The sequence below is a fragment of the Opisthocomus hoazin genome, chromosome 5, assembly GCF_030867145.1.
Source record: "Opisthocomus hoazin isolate bOpiHoa1 chromosome 5, bOpiHoa1.hap1, whole genome shotgun sequence".
In the NCBI taxonomy this organism is placed as follows: Eukaryota; Metazoa; Chordata; class Aves; order Opisthocomiformes; family Opisthocomidae; genus Opisthocomus; species Opisthocomus hoazin.
Window position 1 is genome coordinate 37,869,896 of NC_134418.1, and position 22,942 is coordinate 37,892,837.

Consider the following 22,942-nt stretch of genomic DNA (forward strand, 5'->3'; position numbering starts at 1 on the left):
GTGAGGAGCTGATTTTTTAAAAAAGTAATTTTGATTTTTTGAGGAACTTGGGACATGCTAATTTTGCGTACGCACAGAAGACATTTGATTTCTTTGATAAAACTTTTTCCCTTTTCAGTTAACAGTGTAGTAGTCACTCTGGTTTTTTTTTTAACCTTTGTTTCTCTTAGGTGAGCATTGGAAGCCCAGAAAAAATGGAGCCCATTACAAAGGTTTCTCACATTCCCAGCAGCCGGTGGGCACTGGTGTGCAGCCTTTGTAATGAAAAAGTTGGAGCTTCTATACAGGTAATTTAGTCACAGAAGTGTCTGCATGTTTTGTTTAGTTAGCTTGTGGTAGATACACAAAATGTGTATCTGCAGTAAACTTTGATTTCCTGTTTGTTACTATGGACTTCATTGCACACAAAGTGCTTTTGAATGTTAGTGTGCTCTGACTTTCTAGTAAATTTTTAATAATAATAATAGTTAGGTCATCCCATAAGACTTCCTAATTTGTAGATATGCTGATAACATTTGTTTGTATGCTGAAATAAAACTTAAATGTTGTTGAGGAGAAAACCACATACAAAAATGGAGCTTCAATGCTGAAAGCTTCTGTGCCGAAACCTACCTGCTAGTCCCTATTTAGTGACTTCTCGGACAAGGTGGATACCTCAGTGGGAGCTGAGTATTTCCTGTAACAACCTGAATTTCTAAGGTGCTGAGCATGCCCAGTGCTCAGTGAAGTCGGAGGAAGTGAACACCTTCACTTTGATGATAAAGCTAGTTGTAGCTTTGAATTTGTAATTCTAGGTACTGCTTGACATTGGACTGTTTTGGCTGTAACTATTTTTTCTGTAACTGTTTTGTTGTTGGTCCAGCTTTTAAGTTGCTGGTGAGAATATCCGATCATTTAATATTGGGCTTTTTGAGCAGCAGCAAAGAAACAGATTATTTTGACTGCTCTGCTCTGAGATTCCAGCACGCCACAAGCTGAGGAAATGCGCCCTGTTTCCTCCATCAGTCGTGGGTGGATTCTGGAGCCGTTGGTGTTTCGAAGGGGACAAAAAGCTCCTGGGTGTGAGTTTCCCAGTTCACATTGCTGCAGAGGCGTGCACCACGTTATTGTTCTGACTTGTGGTACTCACTTGAGCTCAGGGATGGTGACTGCCCAAAACAGCAAGGCAGGGCAGAATCAAAACAAATGCCCGGTCTTCATAGTTCCAAAAAAGAATGATTTCCATGTGCAATAAATAATTAAAGTATAAAGCCATTTGTTTCATACCGACAGCTCACATTCTTGGGCCAGTGCCAGTTTGTCTCATTGTGTACTTCTGAAATTCTCTCCGTAGTTTCAGTTGGATTTGGATTCAGCCTTTCGCACTGTAGCCTGTGAATTGTCACTGTTAAATAAATAACTGAATTGATCTGCACCGGAGCATTTCACACTGGGCAGTGTGGTTTCACGTGCATATTTATATTGGCTTGTTAGCTGTAAAGCACTTGCAGATCCTTTACAGTGGAAAATCACTCAGAAATGTTAAATAATAATTTTAAGAACAATTTTAAAATCTAAAGAGCTTGAGAAAACACATTACCAAGCCCCAGATTTTTGAAAGGGGCGATACTTGGTTTCCTGAGACACAAGACAAAACTTTGACCTGCCTTACTCGAGAACAGATGCTGAGAGTGAGGACAGGTGACCCGCTCGGGGCAGTGTTGTGATTGTGCAGAAAGACAGTAGAGTGTAGCTTAGTACTGTGGTCATGTTCCTCACCGTTAAAGTGCTTCATATACTGCAGCAAAATGATCCCCAGAAAGCTTCCTGAGACAGATGGGAAGATACTACTGTCTCGTAAGAAGTCTGAAGAAGTAGAGCCCTTTCGGTTTTGTGGCTAGCCTGATGTTACAGGATCCATGATGGTGAGACCAGCACTAAGACGCAGAAATTTCTGAAGTCCTGTACTTTTTAAAAATTAGATATTATCCATTTCCTTTTTTCTTCTGCTCCGAGTATTTGTTGAGGTTGCCAGAAAAAGTTGTAAAACAGCAATGCAGCAGTAGTTCCAGTGAAACCTATTGGTCCGTTTCCATTTAAGGAATGTATAAAATAGTAAATGTTAAGTAGAGAAAATAAATCTGTCCACAGCATATAAATTTGCAATCGTAATACCTCCTTGCAGAGCTGTCCCCTTCCTCTGCTGCTGTTGTGTAGTTGAAGGTGTTTTGTCCATTCTCCAGACCTGTGCTGAGGGGTAACTTACAGCAATTTAAGTTGAACACCTGAGTAGTTATGTATGTTAGTGTGCTGGGGAGGGGGGTGGAGTGTCTCTCTCAGAGTATTTCTTCGGTACCACCTCTCCCCTTCTAGTGACGACGCGGGCTGACATGCAGGCACGACGGCTGCCTCTTCAGACAGTTGCACATTTGAAATGATGGGGAAGAGACAAAAAATGGCAGTTTTGCCTGACATTTTATAGGAGTTGTGTAAATCTCAGTATCCTTAAAGCTAGCAGTGAGAAATATTTAGATTTGAGTTGTGAAATTTTATACAGCAGAGAATAACATTATACAAAGGCATGACAATAGAAAGGGAGCAGCGTTAACTGGATGAACCCAGAGAGCAAGATCCCCCAGAGGGGTTACGAGATGTGCACAAGGGTTAGAAAAGCCGGCAGCCGTGAGTGTGTGTCAGGCTGGGCAGGGAGTGGCTGGGGAAAACGAGACTGCCTGTTCTCCCAGGTTCAGCAGATTTCCTTCTGATGAGACAGGCTTTCCCCTCCTCTCCCGATAACACACCAGCCACACCAAGAGCTGATTATTCCAAACAATAGCGGCTTGGAAACCACAGCGAAGGACTCCTCTGTATTGTGTGGTGTTCCAATTGGGCTGCTTTCCCCCTGTCTGTTAGTAAGAAAGCAAAGGGCAAAAGATGCTTTGGTATTCTTTAATTCCCATTGGTTTTATTAAAGAATGTTCTTTTGAAACTTCTGCAGTTTAAAGGTACTCTGTTGTACCTCTATATGCCATCTGGCTGCTGAGTCAACCTGAGCAGGAAAACCCAGAGGAGACAGATATTTGGTGTCTTTACAAAGTACCGTGCAAACATCCTAGTGCAACGCATTTCTCTTTAAAGTTAGATGGCTGGAGTTAAGCATAGTTGTGTTTCCTCCCAGTTAATAGCACTAATGTTCATTTCCACTTTAAATTCTTTTCACTGGAGGCAGAGGTGTGAATTGATACAAATGCATATGTATGCATGTGTGTATATGCATACATATATATATTTAAACCTTTCAGTTTGTGGCTGGCAATAGCTATGACAGCATTTTGCAAGAGAAAGTTACATATAATTGAAATCAAGTGCTAAATCAGCTGAACTAGTGCCCATCACACTACGATGGCTGGGTTCACTGGGAGGGAAAAAAAAAGACAAAAAATTGAATTTCCTGTTCTCCTCGTCCCCCGGGTGAAGTGAAGGCTGTAGTCAGTGAAGTGGTGATTGACAGTGATTTAATATTTGACATTATAAAATTGGGAGAACAGGAAGAAAAAAATTCCCCTCGGTTGAGGCCTTTTGGGTAGTGCGGGTCCAGGTGCTGGGAAAGACTTTTAATTAAAAGTACGCAGCTGGCCTGGAGCCACCGAGATGTTTTTCCCTCTCTCTCATGCTGGCGCAGCCAAAGGGGGACGCTTTCCTTTGTGTGACGCTGCCTGGTGTGAGTGGCGCTGGTGACGCCAAGAGCACTCCTCTGGTGGGTTTGCTGGCTATTGAACAGCGTGACTGGGCTGGGGACGGGCGAACCACTCCTGTCCCACTGGGCCACTGCGTTGCTGCCTGGCCTGAACGCACTAAATCGTAAACCTAATTAAAGGGGAGCAAGACAGTCCATGCAGCTGAGCAGCAGAGCGCCGGTGACAGGGTTGTTCTTCAGAGCAGTCCTGGCTGCTGGAATAGTTCTAGGCGGTGTGGCTTCTTAAAGTTATATTTGATTGATTTTAATTTAATTTCTGTAGTGTTCAGTGAAAAACTGCAGAACAGCCTTTCACGTCACCTGCGCATTTGACCGTGGCTTGGAGATGAAGACCATACTGGCAGAGAACGATGAGGTGAAATTTAAGTCGTACTGTCCCAAGCACAGCTCCACCAGGAAAGCGGATGATGAGACTTTCAGTGAAAGCCCAGGTCAGGAGAACGGGAACGGGATTCAGGACAGCTCTCTTCCTGCCCACATCACCCCTTTCCACAGCATGGATCAAAACCAGGAGGAGGCCCACAGAGTCAGCCTCCGCAAGCAAAAGCTCCAGCAGCTGGAGGATGAGTTCTATACCTTTGTCGAGTCTTTGGAAGTGGCTAAAGTGCTGCAGCTGCCCGAGGAGCCGGTGGAATTCCTTTACCAGTACTGGAAGCTGAAGAGAAAAGCCAACTTCAATAAGCCTTTGATTACCCCAAAGAAGGATGAAGAGGACAATCTGGCTAAAAGGGAGCAGGATGTTCTGTTCAGAAGATTGCAGCTCTTCACACACCTCCGGCAAGATCTAGAGCGGGTAAGCCACTGTGCTGCCTGCGCTTGCGTGATGTCTGCTGGCCTTCGTTAGCCGCGTTTCCAGACTGCGCCCTCAGTTATTGCCCTGGCACGCAGACACACCATGCTGCACCTTAACTCAAAGTTCTGTTGTCAGAAAAGACCAGTACCGCTGAATTTCTGCAGAGCACACCCGTTATCCTTGTCAAAGAGAGGGTCAGCTCACAGGGCCAGCAGGTCTCGGCGTGTAGTATCCAGTCTCCGTATAACTGGATTGTCGTATTTCCACTTACGCTTTTTTACTGATTGACACTGATGGCTGTGGACTGTACTGCAACCCCCAGCTGGAGCTTTTTTAGCCTTTAAGGGCTTTCTCTGCTCCTTTCATCTGGCACACAAGGAAAGGATTATGAAACTTACCTTGATTTGCAGCAGATCTGTTTCTCAGTGACACGGCAGAGTGGGATCACATTTGACTGGGCTGTCTGTGTGGTCGGTTTGGGAGGCCCATGACACTCCACTCAATCAGGTCTTGAATGTTTAAGGAACAGTTCAGCAGGATCAGTTTGGTGTTTTGTCTTAAGTACATCTGATGCTGTAATGACCTGAATTCCTTCCTTTTTGGTTTTCTGGGGGTTAACTAGTAGAGTTTAAGATATGTTGGAGCCAGAAAGAGTACTGAAATCATTTTAGTTTTTCACGTCCATACGGCATATGGCTTGTGTAGGCCATGTGTGGAACCTGGCTCGGGGGTCTGACCTCAGCCTCAGTAACCCGTGGGTGGACGAGAGCCTCTCTTCCAGACTGCCATCCCGTCTTTAAATCAGGACAGGGGGCGGTCATGCCTCCACTGCCTCCTTTGTACAGGATCCTGGTGGCTAATCACTCTTCTAATGAATAATTGCAGTTTTTCATCTGAAGTTTTTTTCTAGTTTAAACTTCCAGCCCATGACCCTTCTCTAGCTCGGTGAGATAACTGTGAGCTAGCGTCTTTTGTTCCTACTCTGTTTGCTCAAGATTTCTTTTAATCTTCTCTTTGATCAGCTAAGTAAGTTGAGTTTGTCATGATGTTCTCTGTATCTTAAGTTATTCTGTATGTATCCTTTCCATTTTTAAGTGTGATGTCAAAACAGGATACACCATTCTAGTAATATTTTAATACTCCACTATTCCCACTGATTGTCCATCCAAGATAAATTGGATGAAAAAAAACCCCGGGCCTACGTTTTTTTTCTCCACTTCAAGCTAAAGTCAGGTAGACTTAATTATGAATGACATTAGTGACAGTGTCAACCATCTAGAAACAGATTTTGAAATCGTGCCATCCAGCTCATTAACGAAACAGGTCCTTCTGTGGACATGGCAAATCTGTTGTGCAGCTTGGCTCGGCCAAGGCAAAGAACAAACAGTCATGGACTGTATCGGAAAGGGTACCAGGCTAGACGAATCCCCTCTAATTCAAATCTGCCGGGTAACGGCAGTTACTTAAAGTACTGGCTGTCCCTGCACTGGAAGCCTTAAATAGAGCAGGGCTGTAGCAAGATCAGCCACACTTGTTGAACGTCTCCTCCGCAATGGCTTGAGGTCACCCTACAAGGCTGTAATCCACAGGGCACCGCGCTGCACGCAGCTACACGGAACCGAGAGAGGAGCCTTGGAAACACCCACGGGTGCTCTCGGCACTTCCCTCATCTTGCAAAGAAATAACTTCTGAGCTCTAGGGGAGTGGTGGCTGTTAAACTTACACAGCTGTCTGGATTAGACAGTCACATTTTCAGGGCAGAAATGTAGTTCTCTTCTAAAAAAAACCCGAGATAGTAAAAATAAATAATAGTTGCATTAGTGTTTCCAGTCCCTGCTATACCTCCATCGTGCCATGGCGTGAATACACTGGCCTGCCTTCATGTTGGTCAATCAGCCCCTGCAGTGGCAGAGTCATCAAAGACTGGCACTGTTGAATAGCTCTCCACATTTCATGCTATTAATTAAATATAATTTTCTGTTGTGTCTCAAACAACGGGAAGCAAATGGTGCTCAGCTATTTAATACTGAGTATATTTAAGCACTTCCACCATTTCTCTAGATTTCCTATATATATGCACACATATATATAAATATGGGATACAGGTGTTCACAGAAGTTACTTCTGTGCTGTGGCCCTCCCAAATCTGATCAAATAATCTGTCAGTTAAATGGTATTTAAGACTCTTTTCTAAGACGTGTGTTGAAGAAGGTTAAACTTCAATACATTACTAACTTGTTTAAATGGTGTTTGGTACTTAAACTGAACTAACTCAAAGCACAGATTGACAACATTACAGAAACACAGTTCCTGTAACACTCATCAACTTGATGTCTTCTAGGTGCGTAATCTCACTTACATGGTAACCCGAAGGGAAAAAATCAAGAGATCTGTTTGCAAAGTTCAAGAACAGATATTTAATATCTACGTAAAGCAGCTGGAACAAGAGAGAGTTTCAGGTACGCTTCAGTGTTATCTTTTTCACGTGAGACCACAGGCCAAAGCACTGAAAGGTTTGGTTACAGGCTGATGACTAATTTTGAAGGGATCTCATTTATTCATATTAAAATCTTGTGTAGTCTGCATCAGCAGATTGGAAGAAAAAATGCTAATCTCTGTAGCTCTCATGGTGAGCACGTTGCTAGAGGATCTGGTAAGTCTGTGCTCTTCTCCATGGGGCACTGAATGGCTTCCTGCTTCAGGTCCCGTCTGGTATGATTCTCCACTGACTCCTTACGACAGAGAGACCACGACTCATATTCACATGCCGTATCGTACGCAGTCAGTCCGCGGTTATTAGTGCTGCTGCATTAGTGTTTAGGATGTGCTGCTTTGCATCATAGATGGCAGTTTAAAGAAATGCATTTTGATAAGGTAGCGCACTGGTTTTTAAACACTTTTTTTCTGCCTAATCTCATTGACAGTGGTCTCTTCTCAGAAGGATGAATCACTTCAAAGTTACTGCATTAACTAGATTATCCTTAAAGTATTCAGTAACCTAATAAAGTGTATTTTAGATCGCATCAAGCAGACCCACTTGCTGGTTGCTTGTTTTCCCCTCTCCAAGGAGTTTCTCTGTCCTGGTGGATATAGCAGTGCTGGGATTTGTATTTGCTACAGGTGTAATTAGGTGCAGCATGGCTACAGGGAAGTAAACAACACATAGCAGTATGTTGTGAAATCACAACACAGCCACATAATTGTGACTTAAAGGTGCTGGATAGGCAGCCAAATACCTATTTATGCTGGAGAACACTTCAGGCGTGAGGAACAGCATTAAAATAGGTATATGCAAAAGTGGTATTTACCCAGACACGGAACTGCTTGACTTTAACTTAATTTGTTTACATTTAGGTGTGCCTCCCTCATTCTCCTCAGTGGAAAACACGGTGTTGTTCAACAGCCCATCTTTGGGCCCCAATGCCCCCAAGATAGAGGATTTGAAATGGCATTCTGCATTCTTCAGGAAACAAATGGGCACATCTCTAACCCACTCTTTGAAAAAACCACACAAGAGAGACAGAGTAAGAAACAGCTCTGGGAATGACAGCAAATCCATGCTGGGGCAGCCCAGCCAAAGGGAAGGGGGTGCAGCTCCAGGTGGCTTTTTAAATTTTGACAAGACCTTTGCAGAAACACGGATTGTATCAGCACAGCAGAATGGCATAGTTGTACCCGACCACAGAAGAAGACAAGACAATCGGCCACAGTATGAGGTGACCAAGGCGGAACTAAAGGAAAAGACTTCTAAACACAACCACAAACCACTAAGACCCACAGAACTCTCTCAGAGGCAATCAGAAAACAAAAGGGCTGTGAACCACTCCAGTGGTAGGTCGGCACCTGGCACCCGGAGGGATATAGTGCCTAAATGCAATGGGGGTCTTGTCAGAGTAAACTCTAATCAGACAGTAGTTAAAGTGCCTACGACGCCCACGAGCCCGGTGAAGAACTGGGGCGGATTCCGAATTCCAAAGAAGGGGGAGAGGCAACAGCAGGGCGAGAGCCCAGAGGAGAGCTGCCGCCAGAACTCCAGCTACTCCTACCTGGGTGTGGGCAGAGTTTCACCGAAGGACAGGGCAAAAAGCAAGCTAAAGCCTGACAGCGAGAATGATGGGTACGTCCCGGATGCTGAAATGAGCGACTCAGAGACTGAAGTGGCTGAAAAAAAGTGCAGGCAGCAGAGGCTCAGTCCCAGCAGCACTATGAGCAGAAGGATGGACATTATTAGGAGAAGCATCCTGGCATCCTGATTGGACACAGGGACACGGTGTCACCACCGTGGTCAGTAGAGTCACTGCCTACAAGCCAACTTCGCATTATTTATTGGTGAGAGAGGAGAGTTCTTAGACATGGCTACAGACTGACAAATTGATAGCCCATTATTCCTGAGCTGTAGAAACATGTTTACATGCACTTAAAGCTGGGTTTTTTTTTGCTTCCCCCCCAATTCTGTGAGAAGTTTGAATCTCCTTTATTTGCAACTTTCCCGAGTAAGCAGAGAAGTGACATCACTACTAAAACACGATTTGTGATGAACACTAAAGTAACTCACAAAAACCTTTTAGAAGGGGCTAGGGTGGGTAGGGGAAGTAGGCTGCATTCATCCCTTTTAGCTAAAAAGCACTGATAAAATTTTACTCCCTTCCCCGCCTTCTGGAAAAGCACAAGCTCTGACTTTAACTAGTGTGTAGTGAGTCGAAGATGGTTGTTTAACCATACCGCACTGCTGAACCCTGTTACAGATGGTCACGTTCCTTGGAGGGCGGTACGTCTTTCTCCTCTGTTTGCAGAATGTTTTCTGTTGCATTCAGTCTGAGCACAGATGGCAGCTCAGAACCTGCCGTACGCTCCAGAGTTTACATGTACATACACCTACAAGGTGAGCAGGTTTAACCAGGCCGTTACACAGGAGGAGGAGGAAGGGCTGCAGCTGCCTTACAGTGCAACAGCTTGAAACGGCTCAGGCTGAGCACAGAGGACACTCTGCAATGGCTCAGTTCTGAGAAAGAGGTCAAGCCTGTGGGTTACTGCACCCGGCAGAACAACCCGTCACCATTCAGTCAGTCACCTGTCTCCAGGAGTACGATGACAATTCAAGGAAAAAAATCTCTAAAGGCACTAGTCAGTAGGATTTCCCAAAGCCCACCATGTATGCACTAATGGTATGTATTGGGAAAGCCAGGCTTATGACACTAAAGGGTTGCTTTAAAAGGGATGTGAATATATATTTTTAAATAGAATAAAATGGAAAGGCAATAAATTGTGATTAGCTCTTTACAGTCAAATGCAGAAAAAGTATATCCTTCTATTCTGGACTAGATTTGATGGCAGAGGGAACTCATTCTGATTGTGTACTTTTTTTTAATAATTGCAAATGGCAATAACTAGTAAGCTATGAGCAATAATATTAAACAGATCATTAGGAGTGTTAGGAGCCTGCAAATTTTGGAATTCTGCATAGATGTAAGTCAGTATGTACTGGTGAAAAAGTTAAGCAGCAATGCGTTACAGAAAGACAGGCATAAAGACCCCCCTCCCCCAGCCCCCCTTTTCTACGCCTAGCCTGCCGTTCTCACATCCACTCACTTTTTCCCCTTGCCTGTTGAGCAGGGAACACTGAAAACGCAGCAGAACTCTGCCATAACTGAGTCTTCCAGAGGATTCAATTGAGGGGAAAAAAAAAAGGCGGCTTATTAACACCCCATCTTGCTATGCAAGTTATCTCTTTATTAAGTATTTCAGCAGAATGCATCCCTGTTGTTTGTTTTAAAACTCAGAAGTCTTAACCTTTTGATACCTTTTGGGGTGCTGCTGAGGAAGGGGAATTTTGTGTAAGATGATAGTGTACTTTTAAAATACCATTGCTGGTCCCAAGAATTTAACTTCACAACTTAGAGAGGTGAAAGTCAAACAGGGCACTGGTGAATCTGAAGCTTCGTAGTTGCTCTTGGGATGTGTTAAAAGTACTTACTTGCTCAAACAACAATGGACAGACAAAAGGTAACCGCAGGTAAGTTCTACTGGGCATAAAGCAACGTTTTCCAGACAGGCACTGGTATTTTCTGTAAGAAAGAAGCTCATGACAATATAGGGAATTGTTTGTCAAGCCATAGATGGAATAATCTAAATTTTGATTCTAAGTAAATATTTAACCTCACACCACTTTGGAAGAGGTACCTTGTTAATTTGCACTATGACGAATGCTAGCGTTGTGCAGAATTAATGCCTTATCTGTTTTCTCCCCGCTGTTTAGGTTAATAAGCTTTCTAATGTTTCAAGTTAAGCTGAACCAAAACCAAAAAAGCTGTAAGACGAGTGCAGTATGACCAGCTCTGTAGGTTAGTTTTGTCTCCCATGCTTAGCACTCAGCAGAAGAGGTATTGTTAAGTACTGCAGTGATAATAGAAACCCACCCCTGTATTTTCTTGGGCTAGAACCATTTGTTGAATTTCTGTTTTCAAGCATTACCTTCCCTTGTGCAGACTGACCAAGAGAACTTTGATTATGATTGGTGTATTCTGTCAAACTGTAGGCTAGTTGAACTTCTGTAACGTTGCCTGGAATGCCGTGTGTTAGGTTATAAACTCACACAAATCTAAATGAAGGGTTATACGTGTTGTGTATAAATCTTAAGTTCAGAAATTTCAGAAAATTGTCATTACATTTGTAAAACCTTGTACAGAAGATTTTTCACTATGTGCCTAGCTTTGGTGTCCATTCAGCTGAAATGAATTAAAAAAGGTGCATGAAGAGAAACAGAAATAAAAAGTATATGTAGAGATGACTATTTTATATTACATGGCCCAATCCTGTATTTATTTTCTCCCTTTTTTGAAGTATTTATAAAGACCTAGTTGAAGACAGCTGTATTTTTTGTTAAAATATTCAGTAGAATTGTGCCTTTTTGTCTGTATGTGAATAAATGCTGTACATTTTTGCAGTATCCTTGCCAGCAGTGTTTTAGAATTTGCAGGAGTTATTTTGTTTGGGTTTTTACATAAACACTTCACTGCAATGATCTGAACAACTTTCATGGTTAAAATAAGCATTTAATTTGGATTATTAGAGGTATCAAAATGTACACTGCGGTTGCAAGATTTTCTGTTTTTGAGGAATAGTGTAGGGTCTTGTTACTGACAGCTGTGCCTATCCCATCAACAGAACATTGTATGCTTTTATCCTTGAGATCCTCAGAGAGATGTTGCTTACTTCAGATAGTTCCCATTTGTTGCTATACGACATCCTTCCGAAGCCCATAATTTTCATACAGCTCTTCAAGACACGTACGCTGCATGTACAGTCACACCCTGCGCTGCCCCCAGCCACACCGTGCTACCAGAGGGCACTCGCCGCTGCAGCAGGATCTGCGGGAGACAAGGCGGGAAGGGCACTGTGGGGCCTTTCCTCTTGCTTCCTCTTGACTCAAGCTGTGGAAACACGGGGCGGACTTGGAGCAGAGCAAGAGGAGGACAAGGCTGTGAAGGCGTATGTCTAGCAATACATCTTGAAAGACAGCGACGGGGAAATAATTTCTCTCAGATCTGTACCTGTATCACAGGCATTCGCACTGCGGGCAGCTGTGAGTGGCAGACCTCAACATCCTGTTTCAAAGAACGAAGAGTAAATGATGGCCCTCCTAAGGGTTACTCGTACAAGCTCTTCAAGGCCCAAGTGACAGTCTGAAAGAGGTTCTTGCAGCTGCTTTACAGGTCTTGCTGTCAGCAGCCCTTCTGCCAGGCACTGCACTGCTGGGGTTACCCGAGTCCGACGGGGTCAGAGCCAAGCGCAGCTTGCTAACCACTTAGACTGAGAAAAAGCGTCTTGTATGCAGTGACAGATCTTTCAAGATCTGGCCTATGCCAGAAGCTATAGGGCTCTTGGGAAAACCCAAAATGAAACTCGTACTACTATAGTCAGTTTCGCTCACCTGTCGAATGGAAGTAATTATTCACCTAGAAACTTTTCCTAATAAACACAGTCAAGAACCAAGTTTTACTCAATGGGGAGCATCAACAGCACACCAGGGAGTCTTTAAACCACTCAAAAACTGGTGTTGGGGCGGGAAAGGAAGGTAGGGGAAGCAAAAACTTTTCAATGGAAGAATGACAAGAAATACATACATTGAAACAAATGTAAAACAACCAAGACAGATGGTTGAAAAGCCTGCCGCTCAATTCCATGAAGCAATCTAGTATCATGAGGGAAAGAGCAAAACTTACCTAACCAGCAAGCCTCCAATTTTAATTGCCTCAGCAAGTGCCTTTCCTCTGAAAGTCCCACTTGAGCACTGTGCCAGCAGCCTCCTCTAGAAGCCAAAGGGAAATGAGAGGAGGTGGTGGTAGGATGATGAGAGCTTAACTTGACCACATTCCCTTTTGCAGTTCAGACAGATGTATTTGGTCAATTTTTCACTGCTCAGAGGATTAGGCAGGCAGATGAAAGCAGGAAATTTTTTCTTTCTTGTGTCATCTGCTGTAATTGCTCTGCTGCCCCTTAACTGTATTATTAGGTGCTTGTGTCATCATTGCAATTCATATTCTGGCAAATAACCATAACAAAAGAGCTACACCACCAACTGAAGTGAATTAAAAGGGAACCAAGCAGGTGTCCTTCTGCGCCTCAAGGAACAAAGACGCAAATTCTGTTGCTCAGAAACTTAGAACTGCCCACCGTTTTCAGCTGGGTTTCACTTCACAGCTAGAGCCTCACTTTATGGAGTGAGTGGGGTTAATAGCTCACACCAAATCTTCCAGGTGGTCTGCCGTCATCTCAGATGTGCCTTATGCAAATGAAAATAAGGTGCTTGGTCCTTACCACCCTCCGTATCATATACAGGGTTGATATGGATGAAAAATCTCACTGCAACAGACATTTGGAGCTCCTGGACAAAGTATCCATGTTGCTTTGAAAAATCTTTGGAGTCTTTTAGCAAAATTAGAGAGTGCAATGCATACAGGCTGTATCAAACTGAAAAAGCACTAGTAAAGATATGTCTACAACTGTAAGAAACAGTAACTTGCTCTGCGGTAAGCAGAAATTTTTCTTCAGGTTGCATCCATCTTGCAGGCTCTACTTGAACAGCCAGGTTTTCAGGAGGTGGCACAAACTCTTACTTCGATGTGGTGATCAACTTCGATGTGGTCTGTCCTCTAAAATGCAAATATGGTGAAGATCCACTGTGACAGACATACGGGTTTGTTTTCAGCAAGCATTGGGTAAGCATTATCCATTCTATGGACTCAGAAGTTACATACCACAATTACTCTTCACATTTAGGAGGAAGGACAAGAAATTAACATCACTTACATCCAAGATAGGAGCACTTCAGAATCAGTTAAGACCTATCAACTGTTTATGCTGAAAGCAAAAACAAAGTTCAGCTCTAATTTTAGAATGATACATATGAAGTTTCTCAACTATCGAACATATGCAAGAGGATTCCCTCATACTGGCATCTGTGGAATTCAAACACACTATTCTGAAATGCATAAAAGCTGGATGACTTCACCAGCCTTGCCCAAACTGAAGTAACAGAGAACTGAAGTTCCCGGACCCGGACAAACTGAGCAAGGGACATTGTGAAACAGGAAGCAAAAGCACAGCTGAAGACAGACTCTGGTCCTTAGAAATGAGCTGTTTGAATAGCCACAGCAGCATATTTTTTACTGTTTCCCAGGGGCATCAGAACAAATGGAACCAAATTCTTAAAACTGGAAGGCAATGGAGGCGTTTCCCCATTGTAACGCCTCCCATAAAACCAGCACATATTTGACATTCATGATGTAATTCGTGTCTTGCTACAATTCATAGAAGATCTTCAAAATGTTCCCACGTCACTGCACTACAAAGAAAAATTAAAAGTATCGGCTGTATGTGAGCAAAGCCGTTCATGAATTTCCATGTTACCTATTCCCTGTACACAATCTCCTCGTAGTTGGAGCTGGTGTTTTTCAGACCAAAAAAGACCAATAAGCCAGAGCACTGTATCAGATTGTTTCATCTGCTACATTAAAGGACTTTAATTACATCATTTTGCAGTCTTCTTCCAATCTTTACAATGCATACAGATACAGTATCTTCATCCACCCCCTTTCTTACCTGAATAAACCAGAAAATGTTTATCTAAGCTTTACAAGCCTTGCTATGCATTTGACTTTAATGCTCCAATATGGAAGTTTCTCCAGAAATCCTCTTAACCCCAACATGGTGGGAATGAACAATACGTATGTTTAAATATTTTCCAGGTCCTTCAGGGAAGCAGCTTTTTTCTTCTGTGTAGTCACCAGGCTGAGCTGTAATTAAAAACAAAGTTTATTATGTAATTGTTTGTAAGATCGAAGTACCAGTAGAACTATGGAAGGTGTCACGAAGGAGAGGGAACAAGTAGGAATTTGGGATAAGCAGTAGAATTTACAACACACTCTACAGATGACTACTGCTTTCATCTTATTTCAGATCCCAAAGAATTCAAGATGATAAAAGATTAGGCAGCAGGAGTACACTTTAAAGACATCTACACAGAATACTCACATTTTAAACCTGTGCAAATTTCATCCTGTATTTTTTATGTTTCTTACTGAATTACTATTACTTCATAATAAGTTAAGATTATAGTCATTGAACCAACCACAATAAAAATGTGATTTTTAGACTCCCTCATAATCCAGCTCCAGCCTATATTGGATTTAATTTTACAAGCAAGCTGGATAACGTAATGAGAATACACAATTAACTCAGAATGTAGCCCTCAACCTACAGATTCAGAATGGTAACAGAGGAGTTACCATTCTGCATCTGAGGAAGCACACACAAACATCCAGTCTTCCGAGAGCCAGAAGAGGACAAACACCTTGTTTCCTCAGACTCAGAAGAGCAGACATTGTTGTACCAGTTACTCCTGGAGACTGCTTTTTTCCAGCCTTTAGCGGGACAGCGCTGGTACGTCTCTTTGCGGAGGGGGTGATGGGGAGATGGAGGGGCTTGGCACAGCAGTTCTGAAGTCCCTACGAGGAAGCGGTGCCTGACAGCTGGCAGCAGTAACCTCTGCCAAGCCTGACAAGGGCAAGGCAGTTCTAAGCCTGGCAGCTAAAATCTGGAGAACAATTTAGCTGCCAAACATCTTCTCAAACCTCTTTGTTACCTTTCAGAGGGAGACTGGTGAGGAACAGTTAATTACTGGTGTTTTCAGGAACAGCAAGACCTCTTCCTACATGGGCACTGAGGCCAGGAATGTACTCCCTTGAAAGGTGACATGACTGTGTTTTTTAAGGGAAGACAGCACCTCACAAGTATTAGAGCTGAGCAGATCCATAGAACAAACAGGAGGTAAAAAACCACAAATCACTCTTTCAGAGCAAATCTTCACCAGCTGGGTAGACCTTGTCATGACAGAGAGCATTTACAGCCAGGAAACACAGCTTGGCAGCTATGCCTGTTTAGTCACTGCTGCTGGGGAAAAAAATGCCACTTGTCCTCACTGGACAACCAAACATTTCCTCTCTGCAACTCACATGGGATCACCCACATTAAACAGCTGTAATTTGCAAATAGGTTTCCTAAACCACTGTAAAAAATTAGGAGGCAGGAAGACCACCTTTACTTATTAGGAGAGCAACCTGATTAACAAATTTGCTTGTCAAAGGAGTGAACCCAGCGTATAACCCTCCATGGGATTTGCTTCAAGATGTACAGCTTGAATAGTAGGGAAAAAAGAACACTGGGATGGAAAAAGAACCTCACCCACTGTGCAGCAGCGAAAATACAGAATTATAGGTAGCATGGGGTTTAGACAATTAAAAGACAAAGTTTCTCTCTCTGAAGAGAATAAAACCTTTCCTCCCAACATCCCTTATGTCTACAGATAGTGAGTAGTACTGCTCAAAGTTGAAACTGAGTTGTAAGAGAACTGGAAAAGGAAGGCAGCAACAATTCAGCTCATTAACTGATCACAGTGGTTGCACAAGGAGGTCTTCGGCATACGAGCAGCCCTAACAGCACACCTTCTCTGAAGTTCTCAGAACTGCTGAATCATGTAGTAGGCATGTTCACTATGGTAGCAAGATACATACACCATTCCTTCCTTCCCCCCTTCCCGTGGCCTGGAAAAAAACAAGTATTTCCTATTCTCTCTGCACAATTTTCAGTATTTTTGACATTACGGGACTTACTGTGCCTGTTATACACAGCTGATGATAACAACTGCAGTGGGGTTACTTCTGCAACAGCCTTTGGGGACGCAGCTGCTGGAGGCCACTACTGAACATGCAGGTGGACAGGCACAAAGTTAACAACTTTGGGAGTTCACAGGACATGGCAGAAGGTACTTGAGGTTGCAATTTGATGAACACTGAACAGGTCCACATTATCAGTTCTGGTGGTCCACAAACCATTTCCCCATGCTCTTTGTGCAGCCACACAATGAATTAGACCAGGGAACTTACCTGGCTGAAAAACCCCACAAACAGCATTCCCACAAACAGCTGTGCTGCCTAGCAGTTTTTATCAAGGCAGTTCTCCAGCCATCAGCTCACGACGTGCTTTGTTTTAAATCGGACTCCCCAGGAGACAGGTGTAGGAATTAGGACAGCATTTGCTTTTTATCACGCAAAGCCATCGTTTGTGACTGCTGCAGTAGGTTACACCAAGCTAAAAACCACCAGCTTCACCTAAACAGGGGCTGCAGTTTTTTAAGGAGGTTTTTTTTCCTCTTTGTTAACTTGCTGCCATTTCTGAAGGTGGAAATGATCATACACCTTCACTCATGCATTTTGAACCATAACAAGTTTAATTCACATCAAATTTGTTTCCATAAACAAATCTATACTGTCACTTAAGCATCCTGTCAGAAGGTGGCTTTTAATTGCATATGCATCAGTTTTGTGATGATGCATCCAAAATACAAGCTTGTTGATAAAATTATATCAGTAATACTGCACATAAATGATCACTTCTGCCTCAGGAATGATACAAAGTCAGTATTTTTGTACTATTCAATGGGTTTTTAAAATGCGCTTAGATAACATGTTTTTTTGTTAGTTTTGTACCTTTTGAGACGCTGTAGCTGCCCTCTGTTCTGCCTGGCTTAGTCGCCTTTGAAGCCTATTGATGTATTCTCGATATTGCATCACTAATTTTTCATCCTGTGTAAATGAAATATCTCATTACAAATGCAAAGTTCTTTTTACTGGATCCATACACACTGCAGTGAAAAAGCTTAAAACGAGAACCTTAAGAAGCGGAACTGTTTCCCACTTACAATAAGACTAAAGACATACTGCTGGCACATTATAGGGGATTTCCAGCTCAAATATGGTATCATGTGACTTTTCCAATCAGAGTAATCTGCAGAGGAAGTTTTACTCATTTGACCATCTTGAAGTAAGATGCATAAAAGCTGACATTTTAATTCAGGTAATTTAATTTACGCAATCTTACAATGTAAGTGTTTTAGCTGTACTCAAAGGGAAGAAGAATATACCAGATAGTACAAATGAGATGATAAACTTCCTACAGATTTCTTCTGTTCTCTTCATCAAAGGGTATACATAAAGTCTTTCTTAACCACCCTTTACTTACAGAAATCTAGTCTTGAGTCAGCCCCATTTTTCTCCACTCAGTAATACAGCACTACAAAAAACAACACAGAAGGACTTATCCTAGACAGAATTGAATATTCTCCCAGATTTATGAGGCTGACAGGATAGCCGTGGCCATTCTAAAGTGGCCATTAATTATTGAACAACACACATTCCAGAACAACCCTGCCCTTAATCTTTAATGGATAATGCTTTTATCTACATGCATATATGCACATGCAGTGTAAATTCTGCTATAGGCATAGTATGCTGAGCAGAATTTCTTGTCTCTGCATATGCTACATGATCCGTAACACAATGCCTACTCCTTTTCAGAGGCATGCATGGATACGCAGGCATAAATGACTTCTGCAACATTTCCTGCATTGTCTACAATTGCTAGATTAGTAACCTTGAAAGATGATCTCTCCTTTACCTTTTCTTGTAATCTGAGAGTAAAGTTAATTTGCCTTCCTGCTGTTTGAATGTGTCAGTCAGCAGCAACTGGGGTTTTCCAGCTATGACTACTCCTGTCAAAAATCCTTAATGTTTTCTAAACCAGCAACATAACTCATCTAAATAAGTTTCTGTTAAGATCCTACTGTGTGTGCATCAGGTTGTAATTGAAAGTAGTTGTCATATCAGTCATTATCTTACCTCAGTTATCTTTTCATTTGCCGCTTCCAGCTGAGAAATGAGCTCCTGGCTACGAAGTTTTTGTTGACTCAGCTCGCTTCTATCAATCAGAAGAAAAGATGCTGATTAACACACAGTAGTGCATCAGTTATTGGGAACGTAATTTCATGGGTACTTTCTTGCATTGTAGGGGCTTCCGCTGTATTTTTAATTACAGTGTTGCTCTTCAAACAGTGATTTCAACAGCACTACACAGTGAGCACTTCTATGTGATGCGTCCTCAAAACTATAATGGCAGAGGAATGAGATGTATTTGTTTGAATGAACAGGCCTTTGTCAAGAGCACTGACATTTTACAGAGGTTTTTTTCCATTTATTGAATCTTATTTTATAGGCATCAAATATGCTATAAGCTGCATTTGCAAAGTGCATTCAATTTTTAGATTAACATTCTAATTAGTGTCCCATAACCAGATTTCAATGTGGACATTTTTGAAGGTGCTCTGAAGTACCTAAACCCAAACCCTTCTATACTTGTGAAACAGACAACAATGTAACACTTCATGAGGAAAAGGAAAATGCCACCTTCTTCAATGCAGTCTTTTTACTTTGATACTGAATGAGTTTTATTGACCCTGAATTTGTACAGTATTGAAGACAAAAAATACCTGGGTTATGGTAGACATCTCTGAGTTGGAGCTCAAAGGAAACAGTGCTTGCCTCCTGTCATCCCAAGCCACTGAAGAAGAGGGACAACCAAGGATGGAAAATACTCTGAACTTGGGTAATTTTAGCCAGAGGAAGATGCAGAACTAAATGAGCTGCTCTAACCTTTGACCAGTCTCTACTCCACTAGCAACAGCCACCACAAAAAACGGTGTGATCAAGATTCTTGCCCCCCTGTTTCACCTTCTATGTTGAGGTTCAAACAAATTTGCAAAGAGTAATTTTTTAATCCGTTCCCACTTCACCTTCCTTTCCTACCTTGAAAGTATGCTGAAATGGAGTCACCTTCATGAATACCTAGCACATTGACAACGCTCAGAAAAGCGATACCTAACCTTTAGGTGCCCTCCCTGTTACTGAAACTATCTGCATTGTAAAGGAAGCTAAAGCCTTTGTTCCGTCTGGGGGAATGGAGGCAAGGTAGAAGATCCTTTAACCTCAGATCTCCATCTTAAAAAGTCTACAATTTTAACGATGGCATTTAGTTCTCAACAATAATTTACTCTTAAAAACTTTTAAACCTAATATTTCATTAAGTTTGACTGAAAACTGCTATATGGCACTTGAAATACAAGGTTGCAATATATCTGTTAACATAAAGTTTGGAGTATACCTGGCTGGTGGTTTCCACTCCCTTGTTCTCAACCAATCCGTTTAACGAGTTGCAGGAAGATATCAAAAAAATAGTTCAACATGTTTTGACTAGCTGCTATAAAAAAAGAGACTACTACATAGGCAGATATTTAAATGATATTAAACAGTTAAAATTAGATATAGATTGTACCTGTGTTACCACATGTGAAGATTTTTATATAAATTAAAGATGGATTCAAATTCCAGGATCAAGACAGTATGTTAATACTTATCACTATTACTGCAAATCTTGATCAGTATCAAGCATCAAGATGAAGCATTTTCAAAACAGAAGCCCTAATGAAGAGCCGTTTTTTGAAAGTTGTTTTTATAAACTGTTTTATTAGAAAAACATTAATTTTATAAAATTCCTGCCATATCTTTTCAGATACACCTTTTCAAAATAACCTCCCTAAAAACCATTCAAACACTACTCCTTACAATGTGTAGACTGCTTATGTTCAAGTTTAACTAGACTAGAAAAAAAGGCTTTGAAAATAAGGAAATTCTGAAATTCTGACAAACCATCTTTATTGTTACATCAACTCAGAAGATTATCCAAACAGATTAATTTTCTAAATTAAACATTCTTAGTTACTGAAAACAATCTGTCTTCCATACTTGTACTGACGTGTGGAAACAGCATTCTTAACAGCACTGGCCATTAACGAGTTTACATGCGCGTTTACAGCTGTGTATCAGGAAATTATTTTTATAATCAGATCACACCGAACATGTATTTAAGGAAAACAGTCTAACCTTGTAAGTGAAAGGAAACGTGACGGCTACTGAGCTAGACAGTCGATTCATTCTGATTGTTAACCCTCCCCCAAACACACATTAGGAGATTGTAATACTAAAATTGAGCAGTAACCCCAACTGCTGAATAAGCACATCAGTCCCTACTCCATATTGCCTTTGTTAAGTGAGTAGGAAACAAAAGGTGAGCTTTTAGCATTTTGGCAGACGGGTGATAAATCTGCCAGCTGTAGCAAGTACATCGTGCAAAGCTCTCACATGACAAATACAGCATGTGCCAGCTATTTTTCCAATTGAATTATACTATAATATGCTTCAGTTACTCTTAGCAATTAGGAATTTTGTATACTGCCAGTACCTGCAGCTGTCTCTCATCCTGTTAACTTTTTCCTTTAATGAGCATCTTAAAATAAGCAGCGATGGCTGCCAAACATTACAGAAGTTCAGCCAAGAATAATGTTTTAGAAATGGAGGAAACTTCCTCATCTCAAGATGCTATGCAATCCCCTCAATGCACTGTACAGGACGTAGGCAGAAGGAGCAGGCAGTCCTGGCCAACACTTCATACACAGACACCAAAAAAAGATTTCTTCAGAGGCAGATTCTTTTCAATTATAGGAAAGATAAAACTGAGAACTCCAAAAAACACACATGGCTACCGATGAGTCAGGGACTCTTAACTATGACAGAGAAATGTTTCAGAAGCAGAAACTGGAACAAAGGCACCCAAAGTAGCTGCAACCAGATGACTTAAGCTAAGCAAAGTATCTATACTTAAAAACAATATGGCAAGGATTCCTGTTCTGTAGGTACTGACAATCACAGTTTAAGTGAATATTAAAAAAATGAAGCCATTCGGTATAGTTGTTCAAATATAACGGGTTTATGTTACAACAAATATTTTTTTTTCCCACAAAAGTCATATCTTACTACTAGACAACAGTGTCAGTGGTTAAGATTGTTAATTTACCAATTTCTTCATACTATGCATGAGTATTAAATTTTCTTACTTTTTTACTAAAGAGTTAAGATTTTTAAAGCTCCTCAGATGCACTGTCATATGAAAGTAACGCCCAAAGTACTGACCCTCTTTATCATTTAAGCCAATGTTTATAAATTGTCTCATGCACTCTTTGTTTTGTAGATTCAGTTTAGATTTCTAAAAAGAGAACAGACTTGTGCATACCTATTACTACCCCTACTCGGGCTAAACTGTACCTTAACTGAGCAATCATCCAAAAGAAGAGCCCAAAGTAATATTCATAGCAAAGCTGAGAGAACTGTCAACTTCCTGTAAAGTTCTCAAGTTATAAGGTCTACCTCTTTCCCATCTGCAAGATCTACTCTACTGAAGGGGCATTCTGTGGATAATTCAGTCCCTTCATTGGATGTGACACTTTGTTACCAACGTGAAACTTGTTCTGATCCCTGGTCCAACAAGAATCATAGAATCATGGAATGGTTTCGGTTGGAAGGGACAGTATAGATCACCTAGTTCCAACCCCCCTGCCATGGACAGCGACACCCTCCACCAGACCAGGTTATTCAAAGCCCCATCCAACCTGGCCTTGAGCACTGCCAGGGAGGGGGCAGCCACAGCTTCTCTGGGCAACCTGTTCCAGTGCTCGCCCTCATAGCAAAGAATTTCTTCTTTACATCCAGTCTAAACCTACCCCCTTTCAGGTTAAAGCCGTTACCCCTTGTCCTATCACTACAAGTTCTTGTAAAAAGTCCCTCTTCAGCTTTCCTGCAGGACCCCTTCAGATACTGGAAGGCCACAATAAGGTCTCCCTGGAGCCTTCTCTTCTGCAGGCTGAACAACCCCAGCTCTCTCAGCCTGTCGTCACAGGAGAGGTGCTCCAGCCCTCTGATCATTTTTGTAGCCTCCTCTGGACCTGCTCCAACAGGTCCATGTCTTTCCTGTGCTGAGGACTCCAGAGCTGGATGCAGTACTCCTGGTGGGGTCCCACCAGAGCGGAGCACAGGGGCAGAATCACCTCCCTCGACCTGTTGGCCACACTGCTTTTGATGCAGCCCAGGACACAGTTGGCCTTCTGGGCTGCAAGCGCACACTGCTGGGTC

General features: G+C 42.1%; 2 protein-coding genes across 10 annotated transcripts in view; one reads left to right on the plus strand and one right to left on the minus strand.

The window, feature by feature from the left end:
• Positions 1 to 11,475, plus strand: part of JADE1 (jade family PHD finger 1) — a 48,996-nt gene extending 37,521 nt beyond the window's left edge. For all 7 annotated transcript variants that reach the window (XM_075420963.1, XM_075420964.1, XM_075420962.1 and 4 more), the window contains 4 exons: positions 171 to 287; positions 3,999 to 4,529; positions 6,871 to 6,988; positions 7,884 to 11,475. In XM_075420963.1, the coding sequence (XP_075277078.1) occupies positions 171 to 287; positions 3,999 to 4,529; positions 6,871 to 6,988; positions 7,884 to 8,782 (1,665 nt within the window). In that variant the 3' untranslated portion in view covers positions 8,783 to 11,475. The remainder of the gene's footprint in view (positions 1 to 170; positions 288 to 3,998; positions 4,530 to 6,870; positions 6,989 to 7,883) is intronic.
• Positions 11,476 to 14,554: 3,079 nt separating this feature from the next.
• Positions 14,555 to 22,942, minus strand: part of SCLT1 (sodium channel and clathrin linker 1) — a 45,720-nt gene continuing 37,332 nt past the window's right edge. For 2 of the 3 annotated variants that reach the window (XM_075420971.1, XM_075420970.1), the window contains exons 20-22: positions 18,764 to 18,842; positions 17,576 to 17,671; positions 14,555 to 14,824 (exon numbers count right to left, since the gene is read on the minus strand). In XM_075420971.1, coding sequence (XP_075277086.1) covers positions 14,762 to 14,824; positions 17,576 to 17,671; positions 18,764 to 18,842 — 238 coding nt within the window. In that variant the 3' untranslated portion in view covers positions 14,555 to 14,761. The remainder of the gene's footprint in view (positions 14,825 to 17,575; positions 17,672 to 18,763; positions 18,843 to 22,942) is intronic. The other variant, XM_075420972.1, reaches the window with a different exon arrangement.